This window comes from Arctopsyche grandis, chromosome 2, assembly GCF_051622035.1.
Source record: "Arctopsyche grandis isolate Sample6627 chromosome 2, ASM5162203v2, whole genome shotgun sequence".
NCBI lineage: Eukaryota > Metazoa > Arthropoda > Insecta > Trichoptera > Hydropsychidae > Arctopsyche > Arctopsyche grandis.
In genome coordinates, this window is record NC_135356.1 from 4,171,336 (window position 1) to 4,183,744 (window position 12,409).

At 33.3% G+C, this 12,409-nt stretch overlaps 1 protein-coding gene across 8 annotated transcripts in view; it reads left to right on the forward strand.

Moving 5' to 3' along the window:
• Positions 1-12,409, forward strand: part of LOC143922964 (uncharacterized) — a 237,161-nt gene that overhangs the window by 205,649 nt on the left and 19,103 nt on the right. For 5 of the 8 annotated variants that reach the window (XM_077446405.1, XM_077446406.1, XM_077446408.1 and 2 more), the window contains 2 exons: positions 9,517-9,661; positions 11,261-11,392. In XM_077446405.1, coding sequence (XP_077302531.1) covers positions 9,517-9,661; positions 11,261-11,392 — 277 coding nt within the window. The remainder of the gene's footprint in view (positions 1-9,516; positions 9,662-11,260; positions 11,393-12,409) is intronic. The other 3 variants (XM_077446412.1, XM_077446413.1, XM_077446414.1) reach the window with 1 other exon arrangement.

Consider the following 12,409-nt stretch of genomic DNA (forward strand, 5'->3'; position numbering starts at 1 on the left):
TATATATATATATATATATATATATATATATATATATATATATATATATATATATATATATTGTTACAACGCATTGCACGAATGTGGCAGCATGGTCTGTTCTCGTTAGTCGATCGCTATATTGGATCTACACTGTATTAATTAATGTTACATTATACACTGATTACATTATACAGTGATTACACTGTACACTGATTAATTAATGAAAAAATCAACAAACAAACAAACATACATATGTACATAGATACATGATATGCATACGTATGTACATATATCATTAATTGGCGTCAATACGAACTTTTCCACGATGAAAATTCCGGCTGAAGGTCGAGAGTAGTGCAATTCATCGAGTAGCGACTCAACTAAATATGTGCATACATACAATGTACATTAATTGTCGTGAAATTGCGTGAATTATGAAATACGCGGAAAATTAATATGGTTTCGACGGCTATCGCGATCGCAATATCAAGTGGAGGTGAAAAAAAATGCCCGTTTTGCCAATCTCACCGGTTGCCAAAGTGTGGGCCGCGCTTCGTTGTGCAACCTTCCTTTTGTCGTACTTATTATCTTTTATAACAATATCTATAAATATATGTATGTATGTCTCTATTGCGTATACCAACTTGCATTGTTGCTTTTCTTTTGCATCACTGCTCCCACATTTTAATCAATTTGCATATTTATCTTCACCTTATTTTACCTTTACTACTTATTTATATACCTAAATACATATGTACATACATACATACTTTGTCTGGAATTAGCTCGAGCTAGTAAAAAGAAAACAATAATGTAATCTACGGTTAAAATACAGAATACCATGATTGGAAAACTGAAATAAACATTCGTTAAATCTTCGTTGAAGTCAATTCCAACTAGTTTCTTACAATTACGAAAGTTTGTTTTTTTTTATTTTTAAATGCTTTTTATTATTACTAAATTATGTTCACAATACATCTTTTATCTATTTTAATAGCTACTGATCTACTGATCATTTTCTATTTTACAATTTTAATTTAATTTGGTTAGTAATCATAGTATTATAGTATTCTAATGTTAATGTACAGCATAATAGGAAAAAGAGCTCAAAAACCTATTTACAATTGAAAGTTTGTTTTAAAAATATTTTGTGCCAAGAAAAATGCACGAAAAATAATGCGAGTTGGTTTCGTTAGGAAAAACTACATACATTCCTGCATATATGTACGTAATTACAGCAGCATCTCTATAAATTTTAAGAAAATTTTCATGCATATTTTCCCGAGTTCTAAACCAAATTGACTAGAATTTTGACAGTACAATATTCATATTTATTATTATTTATTGGTTCTGAGTTGAATATTAATTAATTGAAAATATTATCTACCGTAAATTTGAACCAATGTTAAAAAATTGGAAGTTTTGAAGATTGGTCGGTCGTGTTGGTATAAAATCAAACTAATAATGTAACTAAATAACTGAAATATAGTTGTAATTTTAGGAAATAAGATATTTTTCTTTAATTAAACTAATACATATATACATATATATGCACAATTATTATACTTTTGTTTTCACATTACCGACTTTTATTCATTACGCACTCATTTACACTGATAGTCTCGTCTCAAATTCAATCTTTTAAGATTTATCATACTCTACATATGTACATATGTATATGTACATGTAAGTAATGATTTCAATTTTATGGCGTAATTTTTTTGAATTTTCAAAAGTGAACTAGATCACCGTGAAAACTGGTTTTTCCGTCGTCATTTAATTGCTATCTATTTTTTATTACACAGTCAGAACGTTTTCCGCGCACTACACAAAAAAATATTTTTAATTTTAATAAATACACCTGTACATTTTTTCGTTTGTTGATCTATGATCCAAATAGGATAGTCCATTTTGATAAATCGAAATGACATTTCATATACATACAATAATACTAATAAATGACTTTTGCTAGCGGAAATTAAGCGGCCAGACAATATTTTTTTACTAACCTCTTAGTTCAGAATCGATTTTGTCGTCTGATGAAGTTTGGGTTCTTATCCGATCGTTTTCAAACTTTGCCATTTTGCTCGGTTTGGTCATCAATATATGTACATAAGTGGAAATGATGTCCGCCATTACCATGAATCGAAAAAAATATATATCGAATGTGTTGTTCCCAACTAACCAAACAACCAACCACCGAATGTTACATACAAAGTCTATTTCCAAATAATATATTAGATAAATAAAAACATATCATAATTCACTTTCCCCGAATTAATCTGCCAATTGTATAATATTCGTGTAATTGACATAAAACCGAAGAGTACCTTTTTTTACTAATTACTAACCTCTTCTTAGTTCGGAAACGAGTTTGTCGTCTGACGGAGCTTGGATTCTTATCCGATCGTTTTCAAACTTTGCCATTTTGCTCGGTTTGGTCATCAATATAAGTGGAAATGACGATCGCCATTACCATGGTGAAAAATAATAGTAATAGACACGTTTGAAAATACTGCATCTTCCTTCACAGTGTCGTCTATCGTCCACACTGTCCCATTTGTTCACACTGTTCTGATCGGTTTTTCCCTTTTCCCCCACTTTGCCATACTCATGATCAATGTTTACGGAGAGAATTGATGATTTCCTAATTAGGTTTTTTATTTATCGTCTTAATTTTCTAAACAAAATATAAAAGAGGTTTGAACAAAATATAGAAGAGGCCGTCTCGTTATCTATTTTTGCTTTATATGGAATCAGCGCAAAAAAAAAACTACGTAAACATTATTACTTTTTCTTTGTTGTTTTAAAGAATTTGACAACTTCCGCTTAGCATATCAGAATATGCCAAAGTAAGAGTTTCATCTGTCTTGCACCTTGGAAAAAGTGTCGCAGGGTATCGGCAATATGTTTTTGTTATCTTTTTTTCTAATGCAAAAGTGAAATGTTACTTATCGAAATGATTAATCAATTCGCATAGAGTGGTTTTCTTTAGTGCACTGTCTCCGGAAAATATGTCGATTTTCCAGTTGCGTTGCGTCAACCGTCGACTAAAAAACGTCGCCAATAAATAATTGCTCGAAATGATGTGACCCAGTTCGTAAATACGTGCTGCTTAAATACGGCAAAATGTTCTTCGAATTACGAAAATGTCTTTCTCAACGATTTGACTAGTATAAATGTCGACCCATTAAACTTGACAAGTCAAAACTGTACCGTGAGAGATTTCATTTCGGAAACCGCCTGTGTGTCTAGAGCTGTTGTTCGATCATTATGTATTGTATGATTGTATACTATCAAATATTTAAGTCACAAATAATATGCCTAAAACTTAATTTACACCTATAGTATAGTGCAATTCTTTTAAGCGGGATTAAAAAAACCTGTACGTGTAAAAATCTTATACGTATGTATGTACGTACCCAATATGGGTACATTACATATGTGCAAGTGTACAAAAATGGTTGGTTCTACATAAATACCCTACCGCGTACTCACAACACCTACATACATACAATATAAGTTTTGTATATTATATTGCCAAAACAAATAATCCAATCAAAATTAAAGTTTTTTTAGGCTCGTGATCCGATGCGCGAGTTAAGGGCTGAGGACAACCCTCTACCATTATATTCAAATATCACCAATTCGTCACTTGTATGACTCCTTCATTGTCACATGATGTGTAATTAATATTAACAATAAAACGACTAACCAGTAGAGATAAAACACACCTAATTTGAGAGGGCTGGACACTAGCGCCATGTCCATACAAACGTATTACACTTCTACCTTCCTCAATTATGGCACTAAAGAAATTATTTTTTAATATGCTATGGATATCCACCATAGGCATGTTCCCATCTTTTTATTTTTTCGATTAGTTATTTTTTATAGGAGCTAGGAGCCACCAAACATCTATAAAATCGCCCCGTTTTTACACCCACGAAAAGAGTCCAGCGTGCTAATTTAACGGTTGATTTTTAAAAAAATACGAAAATACAAACATAGAAAATATCTTTCTCATACCGATGATGAAATTTTTTTTTAAATTGGTCCCGTTTCGGATGAGAAAACTGGAGAATACGAAACCTCGATTTCGTCGATTTGAAATAGGTATTATCTGGTGGAGGCGCAACTGTCGCATTTACTCAATATATATATACATATTGTCGCATTCACTCAATATATAAATTAACTTAATATATATCGAAGAAAGGAACGGCAACAAAATTAAGGTTTCGGGTATCCAGCCCTCTTAATAAGTAGTACCATTGATTTGTGGCACACCCAAGCATTGACTAACCGAAATTGCACGACACATTCATTGTTTAAATAAGAGTATATAAACTCATCACTGTTTTAATTCAATTTAAGTTAGTCCGTAATCAGCTCTTGTACTGAATATATAAAAAAAATCATTATTTTTTATTCAAACCGTTCGTCTGCAATTTTTTATTCACGCATGCACAACTGTAATTAGCTTCGGAAATAGTTATGTTATGTTAAATGAGCCCTAATACATGTACACGCTTTAATTTGGCCTAATCTTTGAATGTACATTAATTAATTTATTTTTAATTTATACCAGGAAGGCCTAACAAGTGCACCTTCCTGGCCAGAAACATTGAACATTTGATACAAATTATAAAAAGTAAATCAATTCACATAGACATCTATGGTCAAATTTGTAAATTTGCAACATTTTAGCGAGCATTACCTTCATACATATACATATGCTAACCTGTCTAGTCTGCTGATACATACATAGATTGTCATTCTGGAATTGACACACATCATCGTAGTAATATTTCTATAGGACGTGCAAATAGTAATTTGCATATGTATGTCCATACATACATACATACATACATAATTGATCCGAGCTCCGAACTCCCGTCTGAAACTTTCAACCGATCCAGCATTATAAAGTTCCTGAAATGCGATGTTCGTCGAATCACTACGTAATCTAATATTGAGTTCGATTTCCATCTCAAATTTTCAATCTAACACCGTTTCCGTCTCAAAATGTCTGTCAATCTAGTATTTTTGAGATCGCAATCTCGAGATCCCGCCACCACTAACCAACGACGTTATCTATATGTATGTAATTTGAAGCATAATCTCGAGGTCCCATTTCCCGAAGATCGGATCCGGTATTTTAATCTGAGACTTTCAATGTCTAAATTAACAAGAATGGGTTTTTAGAATATGTATATGTATGTAGCTGTGTTGTACACATTACATACACAATCTCTTTTAGCAAGTCGACAGTCCACTTGCTAGGTATTTTATTTAGCCAGCAGCATAGCTCGGTCGTTAAGCTTCTGCTTAGCGTTGAGAGGCGGCGGGTTCGATCCCTGGGCCCGAGCCTCGAATGAAAATTTTGTTTTGAGCCTCGATTTTTCAGAGTATGCTGTTGGTTAGACCTGGATTTGTGACTTTAGGTTGATCGTTTCCTATCAGAGTTTGCCAATTTTCTCTGATTTCATTGTTGAAACGGTTCCCGGAAAAAAAAATTGGCTAAAAATTACTCCTATACGTTATGTCACCTATAATTTGTTATTAATTAATATACAATAAATAAGTTTGTGTACAAATGAATAGATGTCTCATTGATTTACGAGTTTTACAGTGTCTCGTAATTCAGTGATTTATATTTAAAAAATGCTGAATTGTAATTTGTAAATTTTATAATTGGCCAGGAAGGTGCATTATATACACTGTAAGGCCTTTCATCATATAAACACATCATATTCATCATATTTACAGCATATAAACACTGTAAGGCCTTTCTTTGTCTTTTTTTTTTACTTTTCTTTCTTTTTGTAATTTTTTGCTTTTTCTTTTTGTTCTATCTATTAATTTTTTTATTTTTTGTTTTTGTTTTTATCGACTGGATTACGAGACACTGTAAAACTCGTAAATCAATGAGACCTCTATTAATTTGTACACAAACTTATTTATTGTATATTAATTAATAACAAATTATAGGTGACATATCGTATAGGAGGGATTTTAGCCAATTTTTTTCCGGGAACCATTTCAACAATGAAATCATAAAAAACTTTATATTAATAATTAAAATTAAAATAAGTAAAAATACAAAGCAGGGAATGTCTTGCACCTGCAGCCTGTTCCGATAAATAAAAACAAGCTACAAATACAAAACATCCCTGCGAGGCCCAAATGGAAGAGAGTGGATTAAGATTTCACGCATCCATCACATTCAAATTAAGAAAATAATGATGAGCGTAGGTTACCAGATAAATATGTTAAAATAATATCCGATAATCTACGCTCACTTAGGTGGAAAATATCGCATTCAGGCACGGCAGCAACGATTTCATTGAGAAGTCGAATAGCTCTTGGAATAGGAGCCATTCGAAAAAGAACTGTGCGAGCAGGAGGTACAACCATCAAATGATGATGTCTACCACGCACATATGTATGTAGTTATTAGGGACATAAAGTCCCAACTGTTCCAGCAACAACGGGCATGTATTTGAATTTTGACTTCACCTGTATGTAACCCTTTTGCGTCATGAATACTTTGTGGATGTTGGACGTGGTTGGCACTTCCAGCTCGGCCATGGCAATGAAGATGACGAGGAATAGCAAGACGACGAACTTGCCATCCGAGGTCATGACAACTGTCAGCGAACACTTTGACGATCAGAACTCAACTGATCTCGTCCTGAACGCATCTTCAGACGTCAATTCCACTGTTTTCTACTGTTTCCAACAAGTCGTGACGATTGGATTCGCACGCCGCAATTCAATTTGCATTTCGACCAAACTTTAATCAATTCTATGTACCTACATACATATCTGCATACTTTCAAATATGCTGGTATACACAACTTTCCAGGACCTACGATAGTCTATCAGGACCTACTTTCCAGGACCTACGAACCTATATATGTATTGCACTTCTATTAAACGGCTAAATTGAGTTCTGTTTATTTATTTTTTTACATATATACCAGGAAGGCCTTACAGGTAAACCCCAATGCGCCTTCCTGGCCGATTACAATTAAAATTACAATGCAGCATTTTTATTACAAGTCGTTAAATTACGAGACACTGACAAATTAACGAAACATCTATGTATTGTACATAAATTTTATTGTATTTTAATCATACTCAAATAGTGGTGACATAGTAGGTAGGAAGGATTTTTAGCCGATTTTTAAACGGGAACCGTTTCAACAATGAAATCAGAGAAAATTGGCAAACTCTGATAGGAAACGATCGACCTGGTGTTTTAAATATCCAAGTCTGACCAGCAGCACTACAAATGTACTCAGACAAATTCTTTTCAATCGGTCAGCTCATGGGATCGAACCCGGCGCCTCTCGGTGTTAAGCAGAAGCTTAACGACGGAGCTTTGCTGTTTTTGTACATACTACATATATATATATTATATAGTAAGGCGTTAACTTTTCAAATAATACATATATTCCTTCTATAGTCGAGCACGAGACTTGCGTAAAATGTATATGTTGTTTGATGCTGTTTTGACATCACAATTTGTAGATTAAGAATAACGCTGCTTCCACTTCGAAATCACACTTGAAAATGAGTTCAAAATATCGAGGAGGGTCTATTTAAAACAAACCCTAAATAAAAATTCGAACCCAGAATGGGGTAGAGCTTTTACGACCCGAAAATCTCCAGTGTACATATGTATGTATTATACATATGTATGTATAATATATATGTATGTATTATACATATGTTTACTACTAAGTTAAATTAAATTTATTACGTGCAATGTTCGAAGATTGATTGCTGCCTAAAAAGATACTTGTAAAAATAAGTAGTAAGTACCATTACTTTTAGTTGTGGATATCTCGAAAGAGTGCAAATTAAAATAAAAAAAAATCATATTCAGACTTAATATACTTCCGATTCTTTTCGAACGTTGGATTGTCGAATATAATAAAACCACCTTTTCAAAAGAGATTGTTGATATAATAATCGACTTTTTTCAATACAGCTATTGTATGTATTATTAAATAATAAAGTAGCCGCTTTTACTTTTCGAACTGTCTCTGTTTTGGCTCGAATTTGATATGAATTAAATAATAATTTAAAAAAAAAAGAAATAAACACACACACAGAACTTTCTAAAAACCCGTTTTTAAAACAACAGACCGACGGAAAATGTGCACGTTTAACCCTTTCGTGTTGTTATTTTACATTGTCGCTGACGAGCTTTCTACCGAGAGAATCACTTTTACCGCAACGCGACGCACTTTACAGATACATTTTGAATTGAATTAATATAATTATATAGTGAGTGATAAGTTTTGTCTTATTCTTGTGAGACGTAGAAAGTTTATTTATTTCATTCCAACTACCTAAGTACCTACAACTACCTATGTACATGCATACTACAATAATATCATTGCACTCACTTTGTAAATCCATTTTGGTCGAATACTCAATTTTTGACTTAATTTTTGTCGAATAACCTTTTTGTGCACACAGACATAATTTTGCACTCGGTAAAATATCGCAATTCGGATCAAAAAATCAAATAATAACACTGTTCGACACGAAAAATGGTTCAGAGACGAGATATGACTTTTCTTATATGTAGATCTATGCCCAGTAAATACGAATCTGGTAATAAAGAATGTTGATTGGCTCGAGATTCGGAGATATCTGTGTTTTTTAAATCGTGCGATTTTTCTATATCTTGGTGTTGTTCGGTCGATTTCTTAAAATCTGTCAATTTACTATTCAAAATGAATATTGGAATCTATAGTTCGGTATTTTATCTTTCATTTGTAGTACTTTTCAGCTTTTAAATCTCTCTAAGTAGTCGTCCAGTTCAAATCAAAAGTCAAAAGTACGTATTTTCACTTGGAATTTTTCCCCTGTTAATATTATTTTATATTGAAACATGTTAATTTGGATAGTGTTTTTTCCTTACTAAAAAAATAATTGTATCCAAATATTGGTACTCCAAATATTTATAAAAAAAATCAAATAATAACACTGTTCGACACGAAAAATGTTTTTTTTGGTTTAGAGACGAGATATGACTTTTCTTATAGATCTATGCCCAGTAAACACGAATTTGGTAATAAAAAATGTTGATTGGATCGAAATTCGGAGATACGTGTTTTTTAAATCGTGCGATTTTTCTATATCTTTATTGGGATAATAAATTTATTGGGATAATTTTCTGGCCACACTATTTTTTGTTTTCGTTTAAAAGGGTTAATTGTAAGTGTGCTGAATTTTAAATCGGTAAAATTGCGAGCTAAAAGCTCGTACTAGTATTTACTCGTATTTACACAAATCTGAATTGAATTAATAGGGATAATATATTAAATTGTCTTTATATGAGAATTAAATAAAATTCCACTTAGAAAAATCATATTTCGACTATTCTTGTGGATTAATAACAAAAATTCTATATATATGTATATATTTCGTTTTTGAATAAATGTGTTCGGTTGATACATATGTATGTAATATGATAATTGTTGTAATCGGAACTTTTTGTTTTTGTTACAGGTGAATGCGAAACCCCCGGCTTACTACATGGGGGCGGGCCCACCGTCGACCCTACCCAGGGGAGGCTCCCTCATCAGGGCGTATTCTCCGGCCGGGGTACCCCCGATACCAGCCGACAGAATCAAGAGCCTTCCAGGGGGCGCAGGTGAGCTCAACACCGCTCCTAGCCAACTCACTTCCAATCCTACGCAAACTCATCCCTCTCAATTCTCTCATCCCTCTGATGATGAACCGATGGTTCCGAAACCCGACACGACAACTCGATATTACGTATATGCTCAGTGAGCCAACCCAGAACACCTCCACTTGCCACTTTCATATTACGTAAAAATACGAAGCAAATTTGTAATCATTTTTATTTTTATTGATTTATTTTATCAACTTTGTACGGGACTTAATCATTCTCCAATAAATAATTTCGCTATCAACCTCCTCCATGAATAACACTGTTCGACACGAAAAATGGTTCAGAGACGAGATATAACTTTTCTTATAGATCTATGCCCAGTGAATACGAATCTGGTAATAAAAAGTGTTGATTGACTCGAGATTCGGAGATATATGTGTTTTTTAAATCGCGCGATTTTTCTATATCTTGGTGTTGTTCGGTCGATTTCTCAAAATCTGTTAATTTCCTGTTCAAAATGAATACTGGAATCTATAGTCAGTTATTTTATATTTCATTTTTAGTACTTTTCAGCTTTCAAATCTCTCGAAGTAGTCGTCCAGTTCAAATCAAAAGTCAAAATTACGTATTTTCACTTAGGATTTTTTCCCACTGTTAATACTATATTATATTGAGTATTTTCTATTGAAACATGTTTATTAGGATATTGTTCTGGCCACACTATTTTTTGTTTTCGTTTAAAAGGGTTAATTGGATGTGTGCTGAATTTTAAATCTGTAAATTTACGAGCAAAAAAATCGTATTAGTAGAGCACGGATTTGTGTTAGCGCTGCATTGTACGCTGTAATGTGCGTCATTGTATACAACGAAAAGAGCGCTGAGAGTTTTTTCAACATTTGTGAGAAGTAAAGTGAGAATCTCGAGCCAATCAACACTTTTTATTACCAGATTCGTGTTCACTGGGCATAGATCTATAAGAAAAGTTATATCTCGTCTCTGAACCAAAAAAAAAGTCGTCATTTGTCGAACAGTGTAATTAATAATAATAATCAATATAAAAAAAATTCGCCGCTCGCTAAAACATTTTTGAATTTTTACTACAACATTGAAGGATTAAAATTTATTTTAATGTATTTTATAGTAAAACTTGACTATAATGCATTTTAAACTATCCACCTTAACCTACATGATGAATATAATACGAAGTTTTAATGAAGTTATAAACGTACTACAAAATAATTGCGTTACATCGAATTACAAACTGCTCACTCACATCTGTCAAAAAACATTACCGCTGTAAAGTTTGTTCGCCGCCGGCCTATATTGTTCTGGATTTGATTCTACCCCCTTATGAACTCGCAAACCATTGCCTAAGCAAGCAATCGACAGCTCAAATACAAATACCTAAAGGCTAAAAATACAGTAAAAATGAATTATTTATAATTACATATGTATATAATACGAACTAAAAGTCCATCCATCGTTATAATACATAATATGAATATAATAAAGAAATAAATTAACACGTGCCCACAAAGACAATGTGTGTATGTGGCTGATGGTGATGGTGATGGCGATGATTGATGATGATGATGATGACCAGCTTCTTGTGTGCAGGAGCTCCGCCGAAGCCAGTTCGTGCGTACGGAAGCACCTCGTCAGTGTTGCGAGGAGGCTCAGAGCGCTGCTTTCCCTTCAGCCAGCCAGTGGACGCCATGAGGGCTTCGGACCAGCTCTACAGCCTCCCTGGTAAATCACCACTACCTCATTTTCTACTTTGCTTCTCAAATATCGCTTGCTATATGTGGCTGGTCGTTCACGCTTCTACATATAATTTTCCAACCGCATGAACAATCCGAATCTTTTCTGATGATGCTTCAATCTGTGACACCCGTCCTCCCAATTGGAACTTTTCATCGCTGGCAAAATTTAAATTCATATATATTATTGGGAAGGGTGTATACCATAAAAGGTTCACCCTACCCACTGACGTTTCTCCTCCACTGCACGTCTGTGAAATTACTCTGAATTTAAAATAATATTCTTGAGGGAGTTTCTAACTTTTCATTTTCATACATTTCTTTCTATACAATTTGTGAGACGCTTTCCTCAATAGTGTATATTTTCATTTACAGCCGGTGTTAAGGTGGTTTGGTAACGTCGAACTATCATGTTATACATTTACACCACATCGGTACAATCATAGGGCAACTGAAATGGTCTGATAATTCAATGACAGATAAGATGAGAAGTTGTAATTTTGTCATAGCTTACACAATCAATCGCCGATTTGAATCCAATTTACCAAATCCCCTTTTGTATCTAGGATAGAGCCCAGAGTAGGTTATGAACGGGCATTCCGGTTAACTTATAATTGTGTGCTCGAGTTACTATGTACTGCAAGCATATATGTATGTATATATACATATATATGTATATATATATACTACATATGTATGTAAAATTTATGCCATTGTGCGGCCTCGCATGTGCTTTTATAACATCACCTCTGAAAGGTCTGAAGGTTTTGAAAGGTCTTCTCGATTTCCCTTTCGGTCTCATGTAACGACTGTTATGATTGTATTGTATTTTGTACGCTTTCTTTGATTACATATTTGCTTCGTTTTATGCTCTACAATTTAATTTAATCAAATTTATATAATATTTATTATGTGTTTCTGAATTTTCTCCGCACCGGGAAAGTAATATATATTTAACTGACGTATATTCTGTGACTTTTACATAAGAAAATCATATATATATGTA